At 39.2% G+C, this 22141-nt stretch overlaps 2 protein-coding genes across 7 annotated transcripts; both read right to left on the reverse strand.

Moving 5' to 3' along the window:
* Window positions 1-377: 377 nt before the first annotated feature.
* LOC123767935 (DDRGK domain-containing protein 1) lies at window positions 378-8284 on the reverse strand. The gene is made up of 7 exons (XM_045758117.2): window positions 7964-8284; window positions 6081-6203; window positions 4665-4804; window positions 4051-4131; window positions 3359-3541; window positions 2798-2903; window positions 378-962 (listed from the first exon to the last, which is right to left on the reverse strand). The coding sequence occupies exons 1-7, from the start codon at window positions 8052-8054 to the stop codon at window positions 802-804; spliced, it is 885 nt and encodes a 294-aa protein (XP_045614073.1). The 5' UTR covers window positions 8055-8284; the 3' UTR covers window positions 378-801.
* A 1543-nt stretch (window positions 8285-9827) lies between these two features.
* LOC123768041 (alpha-(1,3)-fucosyltransferase C) lies at window positions 9828-21874 on the reverse strand. Of its 6 annotated transcripts, none has more exons than XM_069306570.1 (8): window positions 21810-21874; window positions 20560-20953; window positions 18777-18896; window positions 15756-15965; window positions 14489-14707; window positions 13552-13736; window positions 12764-12881; window positions 9828-11716 (listed from the first exon to the last, which is right to left on the reverse strand). In XM_069306570.1, exons 2-8 carry the CDS (start codon window positions 20847-20849, stop codon window positions 11476-11478), a joined length of 1383 nt encoding a protein of 460 aa, XP_069162671.1. In that variant the 5' UTR covers window positions 20850-20953; window positions 21810-21874; the 3' UTR covers window positions 9828-11475. The 6 variants fall into 6 exon arrangements, with proteins under 6 accessions (XP_069162671.1, XP_069162673.1, XP_069162672.1 ...); XM_069306572.1 differs by having other exon boundaries at window positions 21816-21873; XM_069306571.1 differs by having other exon boundaries at window positions 21802-21864.
* Window positions 21875-22141: the final 267 nt, after the last annotated feature.

Consider the following 22141-nt stretch of genomic DNA (forward strand, 5'->3'; position numbering starts at 1 on the left):
ACAAATATTAAACATAAAAAGAAACTTAAAATTTACAAATGGGGAAAATCTCAGGAATAATGATGGGTGGACCTTTGACAAGCCGCTAGCTTCCTGTCTTGGTCGAGGCCACTAGAGATGGTGGTCCTCGGGGCTACCAAACCTGATCGAGGCCACTAAAGATGGTGGCACTTAGGGATGCCTATCCTGGTCGAGGCCAGGTCACTGGAGATGGTGGCCGTCAGGGCTTCTATCCTGGTTGAGTCCATTAGAGATCGTAGCCCTCGGATAAGATTTGTAGCAGCAAAAGATGGCTTCTCTTTAAAGGCACTACACAAGCATTTTTGCTTCTTCTGTGTAAAATATATCAACCTTCTTAAGACAAAAATGTAAATAAATTATATTCGAGACATGGAATTTTATTAAACAAAATCACTAAATAGACGAGAAAGTAATAAAATTTACCTCTTCAGAAAAAATATCCCATTCAGTCTACTGATATTTTTGTTGAGGGCTGTAGAGTACTGTACATTCTTCATATCCCTTCAAGAGTAGAATACCATAAATTTGTACCCCAATTGAACAAGCCTGTGAAATTAAACTACACAAAAAATAAACATACCTGCACAGTGCAACGTACAACATACAGCACTTTGCTAGGTACACAATTTATAGTATAGAAAGAATAACAAGTTCATAATGTTCTATATTACTGAAAATACAAACAAAAAAATAATCTATACATACAGTACATTATAATAAAACAGTTCCTCATATGCAGAAACAGCATTACTGTACATAATACAGTACAGTACAGCAATCTTAGCTTGCAACTGAAATCTCTGGGGTGAGAGTTATGAGCGTGTTAGAGGCTTCTGCAAGCTCAGCAATGGAAACTCTGCCACGCTGTCTGATAAACTTGGCCACACCCTCAAGTTCTTCTTTGCTTATGTAAATGAATTTACCTCGGTCATCAATCACACCTGCAATGGATGAAAAAATATTAATGTCAAGACAAAATGCAACGCACTGAAAACTACACTGCACAGTATACATGTATAAAATGGCATCAAGCAACCATATTTACACAACATCTTCAAGCTGATTCTATTCCTCGTATGCACTAATTGCCATTACTATGCCATCTGCTCAAAGAAAAAATTCATTTATTTTAACCTGCTCTGTAACCCTATACAGGTACCTGATATACCTGATCAACTCTGCAGTCCCACATAATACACACGCCCCTTTTCCCATCTCATTTTATTAATAAAATGTCAATTTCTTTACAAATTCATTTCAATAACCTGAAATAATGGTGGTGCCTACAAAATTTTAGCCTCAATATATTGATCCCTTTAAGACATTGATTTAAATATTGACCATCAACCTAAAATTTAGATTTTTGGTTATTTAGGTCAAGTTTCTTGATTGGCCACAGTGAAATCTTAATTATTACATATATTTTTCCCTTATTTTTGATAATAGGCTTTTGTTTATAAATCTTTTATTAAACTTATACAGTAGTACTGTATAATTGATACAATACTGTTTATAGTATTTTCTGAGAATAGTCCAATGCTACCACACTGAACACATTCCCACCATGTGATCTTTTTCCTAATTGCTGGTGGTATTTAGTAAATGGTTTTTATTAATTTGTATTTTATATTAATCCTTTGAGAGCAAACAATGTCTGCCACAAGAGTAGTCTGGCAAGAATAGGCAGGGGCAAGAGAGGCATCATCAATAATAACAAAGAGTTATTATTGATGTGGGAAAGTGACAGAGGCTGGGAGTGAAGAGACTGCCAGTGAGGTGTGAAAGGTTAGGAATTATTCTTTATATATTAAATTATTTTAGCATAATTTTTTTTTTACCAGCATCAAAAGTAGTCTGGTTATATCATGCAGGAGCAATAAGAGGCATTATAATATGGAGAAAAGACAAAAAGAATATCATCACTCCCCAACCAGTGATCGTGGCAGGGAAGTGATGATGCTGGCAGATAAAATTTGTATCTGCACCTGAAGCCCTGCTCACAAAGAATACCCAGGGGAGACAGTGCAAGTGCAAAGACTGAGACAAAAATTTTTAAGTGGCTTAAATATTAATGAGCTACATCAATCAGTTTACAAATACAGCATACAACTATACAGTACTCTTGTTACCCACAACATTAATGTGCTTTCATTAAGTAGAAATAAAGTTTATCAGATTCTTTTTATTATTATATCCAAGCCATTGTTTATACAGCATATATTATTTGTGTTTAAATATGCCACACCTAATCAATAAAGGTCAAATACAGAACTGTATTCAGAAATGCTAATTTTGAAACCAGACATGACAAAGACTTGAACTTGAGAAAAGCACCAGGTACAACAAGGCCAGTAGACAGTGCACAAAGAGCAAGACAGCTCTCTCAGTCATTACTAAGTAAGCACAATGTTAGAGATAGCATGAATTGAGTGTGTGGACAGTGGCCATATAGGAATAGATACAGGTGAAAACACTGTTTAGAAAGTGAATTTGAATTGTTTAGAAGACAAATCAAGTTAAGAACTCTTTACTTATATGTATGATGTGGTGGGGAACCGTTCTGAATGTTTTGAGGCAGTACGATGGTGCCGATTTAATGATGCTATTTAGTATGGAATATATATATATTGAATGGGTCAATGCCACTGCCATTCTTAGTATTTTAATCCTTTTTTCTAACACTGCTCTATTTTTTTCCAGGCAAATGCCTTCCACTCAACAAAAATACAAAAATGTAACAATGATTATAATCAGTCACAAATAAATTTATTCATACCTGTGAGTACTCCATCTTTTTGTAGATCTGTAACTCTGTTAATAGCGTCCTGAGTCTTCAGTTTAAACCTGGCAGCCAAATCCTCCAGCACTACAACCTTTTCTCCCTGAAAATGTTAAGAACTTATTTTACCTTCTGTACTCCTGTTCAGCTGCCTAACAGACAAATCATAAAAGGGAATAATGAGATACGATATATTACATGGAAACTATAAAAAGAGTAAAGATCTGGAAAAAAATTATAGATGAACCCTGTAGAAACAATGTAATAAAAACAGATTTGAAAAATGTACTTCCAAGAAAAAGAGCAGAGTACAGTATATGATAGGGAGAATTAAGAATGCATGTGGCAATTTAGCCTTTTAGCCTAATATTGGCATTAATATTTTCATTTAGTATAATATCGTCATTAACTTTCACTGAATGTAGACAAAGTTTTGCTGAACAATTAATGCATCAATTTCTTAACCCATCTACCATGCAAACCTTCTTAACTACTTTATAATTTTTTTCTTGACAAACTTACACTGATCAAGAAAACAATGTTAACCTTGCTACATACCTTTATGTAACCAACAAACTCATTAAGAAGGTTCTGTTCCTTCTCCTCTTCTGCAACTTCATCAAAACCTTCCTCCTGTACCTCAAACTGAGCCTTCAGCTTCATGTACTCCTCCAGCTCCTGACGTTCCTTCTCCTCCTTTTCCTTCTGCTCTTCCTCTGCTTTTCTGGCTTCTTCTTCAGCCTATAAAATTTCAGTATATAATATCCTAAGTACCTTACTACCATGCACTTATGCCCATATACACATGCATGTACAGTAGAGTATATTTATGTACAGGGCTGGATTAAGACTTTAGAGGCCCTGAGCACTTTAAAGATTTTGGTGCCCCTATATATATCTATCTATAATTCAAAATATAAACAATAATAAAGTGTAAAATAAAATTATATTTTTTGAAATGAAACTAAACTAAAAAATTGAAAAAAATGTTTATTTTTGTATATTTCCACTTTATTTATATTTTAAAAGTTTTTTCCTACTATTTCTAATTGCAGTCTTTGATCAGATCCTCAAAACTCATCATATGTAACACGTCTGCTTTTATACTTAGTAGAGATAAGGCATCCAGGACACCATGTAGAAATACACAAGTACTACAGTACTGTAGATGACAAAAGATATATAAACCCAGCAAAATATAAATACTGTATTTTTAAATTGCAACTTTGCAAAAGGGAACCAAATCTCACCTCAAGCTTCTCTTCTTTTCGTCTCTCTTCAGCATCCTTTTCTGCTCTTTCTTTCCTCTCCTCTCGTTCCCGTTCTTCTTGCTAAAAATGATATGCAATTTATCATGATGTAACAGAAACTGTAAAATACCTCTCAAGCATAGTATATATGAATTCTAGAACCGAAACAGAACAATAGAGTTGAAATAATATGTAGATTATAGAGGCTTTCATAATCAATAAATCTAATAAACATGCGTTTCCACTCACAATGCTTTGTAACAGCATAGTCTCTCCTTAAAATGAAAGTACCAAATAAATTAAACGACCAGTCACTTTAGCAACATTTTACACAATACGTGTGTCAACTTGGTTACCCACTATTGAGGACAGGAAGCCTGTAGGCTTATTGAGGTGCTCTTTGGTTAACAACTGTCCTTTCCTATTATGCAACCCACAACAGTTTCCTAACTCATAGGTACTTATTTACAGTTAGGTGAAGAGGGGCACATTGAAGAGTGACCAAACTTCTTGCCCCGTCATGGGAATCGAACTCAAGTCCAACCAGTTGTAAGCCAACTGCACTAACCAATGAGCTATACAAATATACAGAAGTACAACACATAATAACTTGCCTCTCTCATAACTCGTCTATCTGCTTTAGCTTGAAGCTTTGCCATCTTTTTCTTGCCAACTTTGCCATCTGGTAGTGCAATGTCTTCGCCCACTGTTCCTGCATCCTCATCATCATCGTCAGATACTTCTTCACGACGTTCTGTAACAAAGATTTCATAACTTACACTTCATAATTTTAATGACCAAGTGTTAAAAAAAAAACCCTTACCAAAAGCATTAATTTTGCACCGTATTGGAATAATGTCGAACCACTTCTTTTTTGTGACAATTTTACCTCGTGTAAATTGTGGTCCTCGTGGTGCAGCGGGAAAGCACTCACCTGGCACTTTGCGCCCAGCCCATTCACTGGCTGGGGAAGAGTGACTGGGTGCCAATCCTTACCTGAAGCCTCTGTTCACCATGGATACCTGGTTGTTAAATGATTTGGCGGGTCGTATTCCAGGGAAAATTTGGATTAAGTACCAGTCCAAAACGCTATGCTTGCTAATGGCTTTACAAGAATGCAACAACTCTTGTATATATAAATAAATACAAATAAATAAAATGAAAGTGTTCACTCTTCATCAAATATGTTGTAATTCTCTACTGGCAATTGATAGAAATAGGTTTAGGGATGTACTGCAGGTATACAATGGTTTTGAGAACTTAGACAGTATACACTAAGGCTGATTCCAGGATTTATACTTGGGGATCTCAAGTCTCCATCCATAATTAAAACAAATAAGTAATTTTAATTGGTAGAAGCTTGACAAATAATAGCAAGTAAACATCTCCATATACTCCATTACTAAAGAAATTGAACATAAAAAGCCTGAAATTCAGAAGTAGGTATATGTTGGATACCATCATAGCCCACAATACCAAGACTGGTAATGGCAATTACTGCATCATCAAATTAACAATTTAATATATACATATTTCAAATGGCCTTATATTGACATCCCAGAACAGTACAATACCTGCACAAAGAAGTGACAAATTGAAAATGTAAAGAAAATCAGCTCTGTCATATGATAAAAAAAAAAAATAGATGAAGCAAAAATATAATTTACCAAACAAAACAATTTTGTATACAGGTACTTTCTTATCTTTTAATAACATAAAGCTCTAATAAACTTCTCTAGTACTATTGCATATAGCTTCACAAAACAAATGGTCTAATGAACCTTCAAGTGCAAGATTTACTGACCTATAATACAGTACTATTTAGCTTTTATTACATCATCATCTGAAAAATCTTGGGAATCATGACAGAATAGTCTAGCTACTAAAGCTAAAATGCAGTTTAAAATACACTATAGAAAAGCTCTCCTTACTGAACTGGGAGCCATTTATTAACTAGAGGTTTTCTGTAATTAAAGGGTTTTCATACACACATTGTGTCTCATGAATTCTCACTTAAAAAATGTACGTACGTGCAGCTGCTCTCATCCTTGCCCGAGCATTTCTGTTGGCAGCAGCACGGTTTGGTGGATGAACTCCTCCAGCAGCACCATCTTCACCCACACGAGGTCTGGGAGGTCGTACTCGCTCTTGCACTGCAAAGAAACGCAAATTAAAATATCAGGCTCTCGGAATAAAAAAATATACACTAAAAAGGCATAAGGTAAAACAGTAACATACTTTGCCATCTCTACATACTGTACAGTAAACTACACTATCTCTAATGGTTTGTTTCTACCAACTGTACAACAATCTGTGAAACCTAGTCAACAGCGCTAAATTTTTCAGCATTTAATCTATGAATCTAGGCTATTTATAACATGGTTAATAAATTTCAACACATTTTATTATTTTGTATTGTATTTATGCATATGCAGATGTACAAATGCACTTTTCAGTCAAAGATAAGTGTTTTTATTGATCATGGCTATGAAGACAATCATCTAACAGGTGGTGACCTAATAACCATCAAATTTATTTCATTATGCCTTTAATGTCACATTTTAACACTAATATCCTGGCAGTTCTGACAATTTAATCATTAATGATGCACAAATCTTTTAAGCACCAGTGTGAAATGGAAAAACTTTAATTTGAGGAGTGAATGGGTGGTACAAGACATTTAAACCTAGTTTAGGAAGACGTTGGTCACTATAAACAGCTGGCAATGTCAAATAAAACATGTTACTGTGAGAGACGACCAGCAAGAAATGTCAAATGAGACTAAACAATTTGACTAGGCAACAAGCTCATTTTATAACACGGCAAAATTAGGTTTAATATAATGTCAAAAGAAGTCAACAATATACTGTACTTAAATTGTTGAATTCTTTTATGTTTGGCATAATCTATTTTCTATCTTATTTCATTAGACGATAAGCTTATTTGAGTAAGCTTGTGTACATTTATCAGTACCACAAAGTCTTTATTTACAGTGGAACCTTGTTGACCAGACCACACACCAGAAAGTGAAGGGACGAATCGAACCTTGATTCAACACACCTGGAATCAGGGATTTCTCCGACTGGATGTTTGGAATTTTTTTGTTTGGTGAATGGTAATTTTTAATATGCCTCCAATCACGTTTTTAATGATTTTTGTAGATGAATGCAACTTTACAAGAAATAGTAAGGGGGCTTGAGAAAGCCACTGAGCATATTTAAAACCAAATTCTATGGTTCATTTTAATTTTGAGATTCTCTGGCAATCGTTCATTAATATTGGTAATTTTTTCCTTTTAAAATTAAATTTCAAGACTGAGGCATGGGAAATATGTTAGATGTAGTTAAATCTCTTTCCAGACAGGTTCTCTTGGTAGTTGAAATTGAAATAAGTTTATTGAGGTAAAATACACACAAAGGGATGAGGTTATGTTTTCATTTTACTCTTTATGCTCAATTAGTATTAAGCTTTAGTCATTTAAGTTTTTTATGCCGGAAACGCTTTGCGTAATAGTGGCTTTAGGCATTGTATGTACTAGCCCTAACTATAAATCCATCACTCCTTGTAAAATCTCTTTTATATATGTACCTTACCTAAATAAACATTTTGATTTTGATTTTTGATTTGAGGTAGCTCATGCTATTCTCACCCCGTTCAGTACATCGTGTTAATACATACATAAATACACATCACAAGCAATAAACGTATTACCGAACATTCCGAGAGATATACATATACATTTCCTTCTTGGTAGTTGCCCCTCATATATACCATGTCCCTAATAGGTTGTGTCCGCTCAGGTACTGTGACAAGTTCTGTGCCAATATTCCCAAGGTAACATCTGGTCAAGGCAGCCTCAGCTTTGCAAAGGTCAACACAACACATTTCCCATAAAACAACAACTGTCCTTTACCTTTTTCTTCCCTCTTGCTGTAATATGTTATAAATGCGAGGACGAGGGCCACCAGGAGGGCGAGAGCAGTGTAGAGCGCCAGGTCCTCCATCACGGCCTCAACAGCTGACCTGCACTGTCAATACTAACACATGCTACCCAAAGCCTGCTAGTATTACGTTAGTAATCAAGATATACGGTATATCTACTCCCTATAATGCTGGTATTAAATGCAGAACATGATTAAACCTATTTTTACTCTGAAATGATCTAATTTCACAACGAAATTAGAAATAAATGTGGCATGTGACGTCATTGGAAGTCGAAGGTCCAAGTGACAATGTTGTGGAGCGACTTATCCAAGATATATGAATTGTGGCGTTCATTGCCTGAGCCCATTATGTGCCTCTAACCCTTTCCACTACCGCCCACAGGATGGGTATGGGGTGCATAATAATTGAACTAAACTAACAATATATTGTTGCCTGGAGTGTGTTTACTCCACTCTACTCCATATATCAGCCTCCTGTATAGTTTTTTTTGTCGCAAATTTAATTGGTGATATTAACAAGTAGAATGCGTATTTATAATAATATCTAGCATAAATAGCCACAAAACATTTAATATTTATTTAAAAAAATATCCGGCAGTTAAATCAACTATTGAAATTGAAATAAGTTTATTGATGTAAAATACACAGGACAATAGAACAGTCCCTGTGGCGTAGTGGTAAGACATTCACCTGGTGATTCGCGAATCGCGAGCGCTTTGGCCTGGGTTCATGGCGCGGCAATCCTTAACTGTAGCCTCTGTTCACACAACAGTGAATGGCTGGTTGTTAAACGATTGTTCGTATTCGTATTTCCGTATTTCGTTAGGATTACCTCAATCCTATCATCACTCAGCAAAAATCTGCTATCAGAACTATAACAAGCTATCTTCAGACAAGACATAGCCCCTCTATTTAAGTCCCTTAACATGCTAAACATACACTTCACACATTCTCATGTGCTATCTACATGAACAAAACCTAATGTTCCTATATGCTAATCTTGATATGAAAATTTTCCTTGATACCTGTAATAGAACTCATGAGCACCACACCAGAAATAAATAGCTTTGATATCCCTAGAGTCAGACTAAATCTGGTAGGGGGGGGTAGAAATAGCCTAAGCTACTCTATCCCTTTGAGATGTATTTTTTCTTGTCTCAATAAACATACTTGAACTTGAACTTTACTAAATCTGTGCAAACATTCCATGCAAATAAAAGGGTCCAGTCAATGGAATTCACTCCCTGGTGAATTAAAAAATTGTCCAACTCATGTCCTGTTCAAAAATAAAATCAAAAGGTACCTAATATCATCCTCATAGTTTCCTATCTTGTGCTTCGAACGGTTCCATGGGCCCTATAGGTGAAAAATCATTTCCTGTTGACCAGACCACACACTTTTCACTTCCTGTTTTCAGTTCTATATTGTGGCCTGTTGAGCTTGAAATCGTTGTTCCTTGTTTGTGTAGCATCTGACCTTTCGAAGAAGTTGTCTGGATCAATATCCTCAAAATTGTTCAATATATTAAAAGTTTCGAAGATATTCGCGCCTTGTCATGCCTATAGTATTGTTAACCTTAAGGCCCCTCAACGGCTCCTGATATGAGAGTTGACTTAGTTCTGGAATTATTTTTGTTGCCCGGTGTTGAACTTTCTCCAACGAAGCTGTCTTTCTGACGATGAGGTCTCCATGCCTGGATGTAATAATCCAAGTGAGGACTTTGTATATTATTAATAATGTAGTCCAGGAACCTCTTACTTGCTGAGACCAGAGTGAGCTTAAATCAGGCACTCTATTTATCATGACAAGAAAGATGGGCAATGAAATACGAAAAAGATACAATATATATTCTTAAATAGGATACAAGGTGACAAGTAAATATGATAATACGGATGTCGGACACTAGGAGTTGAGGAGTGGTGAAGTAGGCACCAAGTCCAGTGTGAGGCAGTGGACAGTGGTGACATAGGCAGCAATTCAAGTGTGAATTGCTGCCTATGTCAGTGTTGCAGGGATAGTAGTTAGTCGCATATAAAAAGAGTTAACTTTGCATAATGATCATATGCTTGAAAACTTAAACCAATGTCATCAGGTGCACATACCCTGACAGGGTACTTTTGGGTTAGATTACTATGTTGTGTTGAAAAGGTTTATTATTGATTAGCTGTATAGTTGTTTAACAATAGGTGTATATGAGAACTGGTGGATCAAAGAGTAGTGTATTGAAGATAATGCGGATGATTCTGGATGTGTTTAGGGTGGTACTGAGGAAGGAGACGTGCTTGTTGTCGTGTTGGGAGTCTATATATTTGTAAAGCGTCTTCCAGAGCACGTTTAGTGCTGGCATATTAGCCCACATGTAGAGACTAACTTGTTGTACGGTCCTACCATTGTATGTCAGATATCCAGCGAAATGCTTTGTTTTTGACAAGCTGAGGCTTCTTTGGTTTGTGTTTAGTGCTAGGAAGAATTGGATCGGTGCATATATGGTCAGAGGGAGGACGAGCACCTTGTACAGATGTAGCTTCGTGGTTAGGTTGGTGTATCTGAGTCTGTATGTTCGTGTACCACCTGTGCTAAATAATTTATCTCTGTCTACCTTGTCAATCCCCCTGAGAATCTTGTAGGTGGTGACCATGTCCCCCAACTCTTCTGTCTTCTAGTAATGTGAGGTTTAATACTAATAGTCTTTCCTCGTACCACATGCCCCTCAGCTCGGGTACCAGTCTGGTGTCATACTTCTGAACTTCCTCTTCGTCTTGTGCTTGACTAGGTACGGACGCCACGCTAGAGCTGCATACTCCAAGATTGGTCTGACATATGCGTATACAAGGTCCTGAATGATTCCTTACAGAAGTTTCTAAAGGCAGCTCTTATGTTGGCCAACCTAGCATATGCCGCTGATGACGTACTTACCTAGTTGTGCTTGCGGGGGTTGAGTTCTGGCTCTTTGGTCCCGCCTCTCAACTGTCAATCAACTGGTGTACAAGTTCCTGAGCCTACTGGGCTCTATCATATCTACACTTGAAACTGTGTATGGAGTCTGCCTCCACCACATCACTTCCTAATGCATTCCATTTGTCTACTACTCTGACACTTAACAAATCTTTCTAATGTCTCTGGCTCATTTGGGCACTCTTGTTTCCACCAATGTCCCCTAGTGCGTGTGCCTCTGGTGTTAAATAGTCTGTTTTTATCTAGCCTATCAATTCCTCTGAGAATCTTGTATGTGATCATGTCCCCCCTAACTCTTCTGTCTCCCAGTGACGTGAGGTTTAATTCCCACAGTCTTTCCACGTGTGTGGGTGTGTGTGTGTGTGTGTGGGGTGTGTGTGTGTGTGCACTTACCTATTTGTGCGTGCAGGATCGAACATTAACTCTTGATCCCAGGAGCTCAAGTTCATTGCCAATTTGTACAAAAGTTGTACAGAATAATATTACAACCTTCCTGCCTATTTAACGCACATTTTATCCAAGTACGCTATGGAATACTTCTGCTGCTGTCCGTCTCGGAGTAATTAGTGGTGATGACTTTCTTCCAGGAGTGAGGGCTGGACGGGCCGAAGAGCGAGGATGGAAGTGTAGTACATCGACCCCGGCTGAACCTAGTGTCTGGGAGGTTGGTGTAGTGGTGGCGCGAGGTGTTGGTGTGTACCAGGTGACACAGTTCACAAAGACTGCCCTTCAACACAGGTCGCAGGTAGGCCCGCCATATGTGGTACCTGCAGGGAAGCGTTGACAATATTGCTACAGTGCGTGGTGGTTTGGAAGGTGAGGGTGGTTATAATTAATGTAATTGATGATAATGATTGCTGTGAGTTAAGACCCTGGAGCAGACTATGTATGCAATATTCTGATCTCTCTCTCTAATTAGCTTATGTCAACATTGACACATGTCTAGCACGGACCCCGAAGAAGTTAGTTACACTGAATCTTGAGGAAGTTGTGAAGCTGAAAGCTGTGTAGTCTTCACAAAACTTAAGAAACCAAAATCTTAATGAAACACCCTTAATACAGTACATTCAAATACTTTTTCTAAGAAATAATTTTATTTTAAAATTTCCAAGGTAGCAGTTAGTTTTTAGAAGTTTCCTGTTGTTTGATATTGACCATGATAATTTAAACTTAAATTATTATGAAAACAGACAGGGGAAAATGGTGACTAGGCTAAGACAAAAAACCATGACATAGTTCTAAGCTGACAATAGTAAGAAAAACTAACAAAACTAAAAAAAAATCCCATTACAACATAAACAAACAACAAATCAAAATAAAAAATGCATTACATTACATAAACTACACCAAAAACTGACAAACAGGAAACTCCTAAAACCACACTAAACCTATAAACGGCTACACAGAAAACATTGCTACAAAATAAAACTATAACAATCAAACCAAAAACTACGAGAAACATGAGAAAAACAACAAAACACTGATAATAAAACTCGGTCCATCAAAACAAAATATTAACGATCAGGACAAAACAAGAAAAATAAACAACACAGACCACACAACCAATAAACAAGAGAAAACAAATCGGTGTCTAGACAAACGTAACAAAACAAAGACAACCAAGGGAAACTCTTGAATAATAACGAACCTAACGAAAAACAAGGCACTTATTAAACTCATCAGTTATCTTAGCAAACTCAAAAGACATTACGATTTAGCTCCTATACTATTGCCACATCATTCAGAAAACAGCCATTAAAGATTTGAAGACGCATGATGTCCCTCCGTCCTGGCGACAAGAGTGCTGGTCGCACCTGCCGTAGGCGACAGGGTCCTGATGGAGACGCAGGAGGAGACCCGCCAGCTGCTTGGGGTGGTAGTGGCGGGCGTCGATGTAGGAGTGTGGAGGCAGGTACCGCCTGTAGTCCGCTCCTGATGGGTGTGATTAATTTATTATGAATCTCATCCCATAACCATCTTGTGGGTATGACTTAAGGTAACCATAACCATCCCATAACTTAAGGGAATCAATTTACATTTGTGGGGAACCAAAGTGGCATACAGCTTTAATTCTTTCCTGTCACCACAAACATCTTGCGAGCCGCGTTGGAAAAGTTTAGTCATATAATGAGCTTAGAAGGCTACTGCATAGCCTATAGTAGACAAACTTTGGACACAGCTAAAAATTTGGTAATATATTTTTAAATTAAACAATTAGACTTTTTTCTAGGGAACAAGCAAACTTTGTTGTGTACGTGAATTTATTCTAGCAAAATTTATTCTAGCCTGTGTGTGTATATATATATATATATATATATATATAATATATATAAACATTTAATAAGCCTTATAAGTGTATAAGCCTCGATATAAGGCATATATCGAGGTCCTTTCCCCAAGGTCCAACTACTGAGTCTCCCCAGGATTCAACCCCAGCATCTGTTTATTGCTAGGTGATAGGAAATTTGCCCAACCATTTCTGTTCCGGCCGGGATTCCAGATTGTGAGTCAAGAACGAAGAGACCACTGACAGCGCCACAGCCACCTTCACAAAGTAACCCACCTCAAGCACCCACTAACGGCTGCACAGCCACTCACTCACCGCCCCATACGACAGGAACAATATTGTGAACGAGGGGGTTGTAGAGCTTTTCAGTGATGTAATCGTCACAAAAGGCATTTTCCATGGACAGGTAAAATGAGTAATTGGGCTGAAGCACCTGTTCCCAGCACTTGCCTCCCAACACGCTCTTTGGTCCACACACCAGACTGCCACACTGGCCATACCTGTAATGTATGTCAGAGCTGATTAAGTCCTGCTGCATGGTTGGTTCACGTCAGTAGCCTACTGGTAGCACATGAAACGTATTCAAGATAAAATTGAAATAAGTTCATTGAGGTAAAATACACACAAAGGGATGAGGTAGCTCAAGCTATTCTCACCCCGTTCAGTACATCGTGTTAATACATGCATAGATACACATCACAAGCAATAAACATATTACCGAACATTCTGAGAGATAAACATATACATTTCTTCCTTTACGCAAGATAAAATGTGTCATTCACATCCGAAAGGTTATGCTAAAATGTTTTCATTTAGTTAATGTATGTCTCGAATGGTAAGTCATTCATTTAAATTAGGAATATTATCAGTAATCTTTCCTCACAACATAGTCAAATTATAAGTGTTTAGAGTGCTTGGTTAGTGCGACCTCGATAACCCCAACAAGTTTCCTGTTCCAAATAATTGTACACTACACAATAAATGTTAGCAACTGTATCTACAGTTTTCTTTTGTGTGTGTGCGTGTGTCCTTGTCATAATTTGAGGGGTAGAAATAGCCTAAGCTACTCTTTCCCTTTGAGATGTATTTCTTTCTTAAAGTCTCAATAAACATAATTGAACTTGAACTTGTCATCATTTCGGAGCGTGTTTACAGTTTGAAGTAAGCCTTAATTAATGCCTTAAATCCAATGTCACTTTACTGAGTTGTTATCGGGGCAAATTTGGCCCGAGGAATGGCTTATCATACTCACGTATCAACGGGAAGATATTTCTTTAGTTCGGCGACGTACTGCTCCCTCCTGGACCTGGTGTGACAGTGGCCAGACATCCAAGCCACCACGCGGGGTTTGTTGACGAGGCTGAGCCAGGAGGACCCAAGCACCTCCTCCAGAGAAGCGCCCCTCTTCAGCGCCTCCTTCACTCCTGCCACAGCTGTCGCGTGGTCTCTCATCCGATTGGGACGTAAAGGCCTGTGAGAGATATTATGCTCAACGGAGAATTTGAAATTCGGTGGTTTAAATGGATAGTTAGGAAAAATAAGTGGGCCAACTAACACTATAGCAAAATTTGTCCGTACTGGAGCAGCCTATCAGTACCATTGACCCTACCAGGCCCCCCAGGCCACCCAGATTAATTTGTGTATATAGCACTGGGTCCTCCCAGGAATGGACCCATAGAGGTGAGAATGTTGGTGAAGGATAACATGTGTAGTGAGGATGTGTACTGAAAGACCTGTCTACAGTGAGCATGTACACAAGTTCACTCTCGATAGTTCAAATTTCAGTTTCAAAACGATAAGAGATATAAACGAGAAATAAGTAGTTACAAATAAAATTTAAAGCAGGAAACTGTAGTAAAAATGTCATACATTCGTAGCCCCCGTATGAGGGGGCGGAGCTAATGTCACACTGGCTGGACGCTCACTTGACTATTATTGTTTTGATCAGGTCAGCTGGGTCGAGCTTGTGTTCAGGTGCTAAAATGTAATTTCACTGTTAATAACAATTGTTATTGTTGTTGTGAAACTACCTATTGTTAAACTTATTGTTTAGTGTTATAAGCAATACTTGCTTATTGTTAAACTTAACGGTGCTTGATGTACGTAAATGTACGGTGCTTAAACTGTGTGTGTATATGACTTGTTAACTGTATGACTTTTAACTATGTGGCTTGTCTTGTTTACAGGTAACTACACTGTAATTATATGATCAATAAAGCCACAAGTCTGGCTATGCCTCTGTTTACCACATAAATAATAACAAACCAGTAAAGACGGTAATAATTTTCAAAACACAAGATCTAGAAAGACATACATTCTCAGCCATTTTTATTTAAGTAGTTATCAATGCTTTTATTTCTATAATGATTGCCAATTTTGTTCAAACAATGAGGCTTTTAAAGAGTATATATAAATTTGCAAAACAGTTGCCGAGACCGCAGCGATAAATAAGTGTTAAAGACGGGGCACACATTACAGGCATCAGATACAGAGACCATGATAATAGTTAAATCTCGTACCTAACTGAAGCGTTATGGGAGAGGAAGTAGCCATTGTAGGCAACCACGTCTGACTGTGAGTGGTAGGTCATGGTCCAGTTGATGAATGAACTTGCTTGTTTGGAGCGACGACTGCTGGCTGGTGGACCTTCCGGCGGCGCCTCCACATCTACCAGTACCCACCGCTGCTCCTCCGGCTCTCTCCGCTTGGGAAGTACTTCCCATGGGTACCTGTCGAGTGCAAGTGCACGTTAGCGGTTTGCCGCGTACTTTCTTTACTGGTCCTGTTGACTGTGATTAAGGATAGTGACTCGCCTGGTGCCGTCTCAAGAGTACCACACTCAGGCACCCAGTGCTCGAGTGTTGACCTCGAGGAGGACCTGGTACGACTGGTAGAATGAGACATCATCCGTACCTTAATTTAATTAAGAGCTCTAGTCATCACTCCCAGGTTGGCTTACAGATTCTTCCTCACCGGTTGGGGTTCGGAAATCTAACTCCAGCTCCTGTGTTCCGCCTCTGAAACATTAATCTAGGTGTGATGATAGCCTAATCCAAAATACAGAAATACAGTACTTTTGTTTTTGTGTTGAAGGAACATGTACTCACCTACTTGGGGTTGAGCTTTGTCTCTTGGTCCCGCCTCTCGACTGTCAATCAATTGGTGTACAGATTACCGAGCCTTCTGGGCTCTATCACATCTACATTTGAAAGTGTGTATGGAGTCTGCCTCCACCACATCACTGCCTAATGCATTCCATTTAACTACCCATTTGCTAACTAATTTAATGTGGGATGCATATAGGTGTTTGGAAGCCTCGCACGTGTCGTCACGGATCCATGTTACTATACCTGAGTTTACCTGAGGGTCACTATCTCGAGTGGCCTCAACGAGGACAGGAAGCTGGCGGCTTGTCGACATCTTTCCCTCCCCCCCCCTCCTATATGTCCTGGTCGTCTTATGGAACTGGATTTTAAAGTTTAGCATTGTTACGGCATTTACTTACTTCGGCGGGTAGGATTTTCCATGGGTATATAACCTGTGGGTGAAAAAAAGTTTTCTCCTGCATTGTAGCTTGTTGAGCTCTAAGCTGTTGCTCCTTGTTTGTGTTACATCTTATCCTTTAAAGATGTCTGGATCAATATCCTAAAAATTGTTTAGTATTTTATAGGTTTTGACTAGATCAGTCCTGTCATTTCTGGTTTGCAGTTTTATTAACCCTGTGGCCCTCAACCGTTCCTGGCATGAAAATCAACTTGATAACCCTTACTCACCTGCTCCTCGTTTATTTCCTTCTCCTTCCAAATGTTATAATAATAACAATCACAATAGCAATAACAATAAATTAATAATAATAAAAAAGCAACACTGGAAGGTACTTTAGACCATGCAGGAGTACATACCACGTCTGGTCATTGTCAAACACTTGGGTGAAGGCTCACTAGCATCGATTACCAGTTACCATTGTTACCCATTGTTATCTGTCACTACCACCAGCCCCCCCCCCCCCAACCTCCCGTCACGAGCTCTCCTCCCAGTCCCCAGTACACACGAATCAATATGAATGCGTGTGTGCACTAAGACAGGATACATACCAGTGTGTGCACTAAGACAGGATACATACCAGTGTGTGCTAAGACAGTATACATATAATTGAAGTATATATAAAATAATAGAGGCATGCATAGCAGTGAAAACAATTTGATTTAATATTACGGGCATGTTGAGGGCAGTAGGAAAATAATTAAGAGGAGAAACTGCTAAGCCATTATGTGAGGACAGGATGAAGAGCTGGGACAGAAAGAAGTGCTTGGTGCCTTCTTTTAATAATTACTTTAAATGACTTGGTTATCAGGCTGAATAGCAGACGCAAGCCTAATAAATGTCACGGAAACATGAAAGGTTCTTAATAGGTTTAAAAAGCTGTTTATCTTAAATCGACCATATTGGCACGCCTGTATGAATGACCATAATTACCCCTTGAACACCTTTAAACAACCTAATTGGCCATAAACCTAAAACTACCTAATTAATTACCCATTTGACACCCACCACAAGGCAACACAATCCACGGCCATAAAAGAGGGAATTCACTTGGGTACACTATTCACCAGTATGGTGTGGAATTTTACATGTTTCACAAACACTAAAGTCTGCCCGGGAAAACCCACTACATCCTCATCTCACAAGATTGATGGCATCTATATGGCCGCTGTGGAATACCAACCGGACCATGGGCCTCTCTCCTTTGATCTCATCTGACTGATCTAAACACATTGATTGAGTGATGAAGATTAAGCCACCAAAGAGTTGGCACGGGCATGAATAACCCGTAAGTGCTAGATTTGTTTGGAGTGAATGTGATCTTTGGTCGTGAATGACTGAACACACAAGTTTCACGGTCTTGTATACAGAATTTATACCTGCCATAAAGGCGTAAGATCGTGAATCTCCAACTACTTTCACCCTTTTACATCAATGTGGCGTCTTCTTGGCGCGGGCCAGCCACACACCCGGCCCCGTGTTTTGATGCGGGCGACGTGTCCCTCACAACATTGACCACTTAGGTATTTCATCTCGCTCTCTCACTCCCCATACTCCCTCAGTCTTCTTTACTCATCTACTCATACTCATACACACCCCATTGTTAGGATCTCGGTAGTAAAGTGGCTAAACGTAGTTTTCGGCTCACGGTAGAGCGACGATCTCGCTTCAGGCAAGTTGGCGTTCAATCCCGGACCATCCAAGTGGTTGGGTACCAATCCTTCCCGCCCTCCCATCCCAAATCCTTATCCTAACCCATTTCAAGCGCTATATAGTCATAATGGCTTGGTCCTTTCTCCTGATAGTTCCCTTCTCGTCACAATTGAAGATGACTACCTCGATATAAATCTAACGTGTATGAATACACTCTGGCTGCCTGTCCCCCGACACAATGATTTATTATAATAAAGCCCAAAATATGTAAAAATGTGGTCAATGAAGCCAAGGCATGCAGTGTGCGGTACTCAGGCCAGGGCACAAAAGGTCAGCATACTCACGCGAGGGCGCGGAAGAGGACGGCGTGAGCGCCGCGCAGAAGCGAGCGGTCGTAGGTGAAGCGGCACTGCCAGGTGGGGCAGCCCTCGCCCTGCAGGGCCCAGGAGCTGGAGGCCCCGAATCTGCAGAAAGAGAGCGCAGCCACAGATAAGGTAGAAGGAAGGCTCTGTGTGCACCACTTAACACACATCCACACATGATCTCTCATGTGTACACACACACACACACACGGAGAAATATAAGAAAATTTCACTTTTGTAAACAGAGTGGCAGACGGTTGAAACAAGTTAGGTGAGAGGGTGGTGGAGGCTAAAACCGTCAGCAATTTCATAGTGTTGACCAGACCACACACTAGAAGGTGAAGGGACGACGACGTTTCGATGCGTCCTGGACCATTCTCGAGTCGATTGTGAGCAATTTCAATAGCTTTATAGCTAAAACAGAAATTTCATAGCTTTATATGGCAAAATGTACTGGGAAGACGGGGACAACACGAGCGTAGCTCTCATCCTGTAACTACACTTAGGTAGTTACACACACACACTTCCATGGCGATGATGGATACAACAATAAGGGCGAGGACATCAAGGGATTTAATCACCAAGGTTATTATTTGAAGGATATGTTGACACCTACGGCTTTAGTCCTTACACAGATCCTCAACCGCAGCCGAGTGGACAGCGCTCTGATGCTGTAGTCCAAAGGGGGCGGGTTCGACTCCTGGGTGATGCAGAAATAAATTGGCAGATATTTTTTCACCTGATACTTCTGTTCACCTAGCAGTAGATGGTTAACTTAGGTTGATACTACAGGCACACATAGTAATAAAATATATACACGCACATGCAGAATAATGTCGGCAACATATGCCAAACTGGCAAAATTTGAAATTAACTATATTAACTTGAACAAAAGACCGTTTAAACCATATGCATCTTAAGTGAGACCCAGACTAGAGTATGCTGCCCCGACATGGAACCTTACCTAAAGAAACACAAAAATTAGAAAAGGTTCACATATATGCAATAAAGTTAATTCCCGAACTAAGAGAACTGAGCTATGAAGAAAGACTAAGGGAACTGAACCTCACCACACTGAAAGAAGATACAGCGCAGACATGATAACGATGTGCAAGATTCTAAGGAAAAGTGACCCAGTAGCTAGATAAACAATGTTCAAAGTGATGAACAGTGAAACGAGCGGACGTAATTTCTCCTAACTACTAGTTCATCCGATAGTGATTGTGGCGAGAGAGATTTACCTCATGATAGTGGTAAATGTCTCTCACCACACCCATTACTTCCTACACTCTACACTGTCTCATGATACTCACAAATAATTTATCTTTCTGGAAGCCTCTACTTATCTAGGTTTATCTTCCTGTCTTGGGTTATGCTCCTGTCTCTCGTGCACATGATTTTCTGTTCACCTAGCAGTAAATAGGTACCCAGGCGTAAATAGCATGGTGTGGGTTGCATCCTGAAGGCGGCCAGTGGTTGGTTAGGGGATCCTTGGTAAGGTTAACGAGCTTTCTGTCAGAATATGAGAATCTGTAAATTAACATCTTGACTATCGTTGGCCAGTGCGATCCCCTACAACAAGCTCTCCATCCCCGATTTCTTGTCTAAGGACATCAGTACATTATACAAGAGTAATGTTAATTCAACACTGAATCAATGTTGAATTAACGTAACATTTGAATATTCTGCCCACTGGGCGTGTGTGTTGAACTCACCTCAGAACAAACGTTGACTTTAATTCTCTCTCCCCTACACTATAACCCACCTGTTGGACCAGTCACCCCCAAACCACTTGTCCCAAAATAATATAGTCTTCCAGGTATTGTATTCTGTGGGCGTAGAGAGGCGGCCGAGTGTCCCAGACGAGGGCGTCTTAGTGTCTGGCTGGTGCTGGTCGTCGCCCACCGCCGCCCACACTGACCCTGGCAGGGGGTCAGGGTAGGTGGGCGTGCTCACGGCGGAGTTCTCACCATTGTGGAAGATTAAGTACACAGCTACAGTGAAAAAGCTTAAGCTGAGCACCAAGGTGTGTCTCTGTACTTTCGGAAGACTCATTTTTTTTGTTCTTATAATGGCGTTTGTTATTGATTTTAAATTATATTCATGGTTCTATGTAAAGTGCCTTCTGTAATGAGGTATCTGTGTGTAAGTCTGTGTACCTGTGATCGGATTTGACATACAATTATAGTTTGTGAGGCTTCCTCTTATACATATTTGTGTAACGTAAATCATTTATTAACACAAAGTAATAGTTAAAAAAAAAATACGCCTTTTTCAACACATACTTCACTTTTTCAATACCTCACATGTACTATTTCTTCGTATTTACAGCGTATAATATTTAATAAGTTTCTCTTATACTAGAGATTACAACTTGCACAACTTCGTCTTACTAATTACAAACTCCATGTTTCATTATTTAATTATCCGAGGCGCCTACATGGTTGCTTGCACAGTGGAGTTAAACCTGTCTTCTCAAATAATACATTTCATTTTGACATCAAAATCCCCCACCGTTTATGTCGTGCTGGAAATCACTGCGGCTCACAACCATTCACGTTTTCTATGCGCAGGTTCTCGGTTAGGTTAGGTTCGGGCAGTTTAATACAGTTTATATATCTCTCTGACAACACGAGAGAACAGGCTGTATAAATACCGTTTATTTCTTTTTTTAATGTTGCGTTTATTATAACCTTAATTAAGATGTTCACAGTTCGACTGTTCTTCCGACGTGACGTAATTATAACTCCAACAATACTATACATCATTTAATTATCTCATCATTGACGAATGATGTGTGCTCACCTATAGTAAACAAAACTATATGGTCGCGTAGTTACGTGTAGATTTATTGGGAATTATATCAATACTATTTTAATGTGGAGTCGTGAAGTTGAAAACAAGCTCACATAGAATTTTACTCGGCTCAGTTTGAGATATGAAAATTGCCCTTGATGATGACTCGAGGTCATAAGACTATCACTGAAAAATGGAGTTGTAAAGCGACCATGCTACCCGCACTATACAAAACTGCAGCACGCTCCAAGCACCCACTCGGCACCACTGTCAGGGCTACACTGGCCTGCTTGACCTCTCAACCACCCAGCTCTGTACACACACACACATATATACACACATACCTTCAGAGTAGATTATAAATGAAATGCACTAGGAAGTGATGTGGTGGAGGCTGACTCCATACACAGTTTCAAATGTAGATATGATAGAGCCCAGTAGGCTCAGGAATCTGTACACCAGTTGATTGACAGTTGAGAGGCGGGACCAAAGAGCCAAAACTCAACCCCAGCAAGCACCAATAGGTGAGTACACACACACACACATATACA

This window comes from Procambarus clarkii, chromosome 58, assembly GCF_040958095.1.
Source record: "Procambarus clarkii isolate CNS0578487 chromosome 58, FALCON_Pclarkii_2.0, whole genome shotgun sequence".
NCBI classification, from domain to species: domain Eukaryota; kingdom Metazoa; phylum Arthropoda; class Malacostraca; order Decapoda; family Cambaridae; genus Procambarus; species Procambarus clarkii.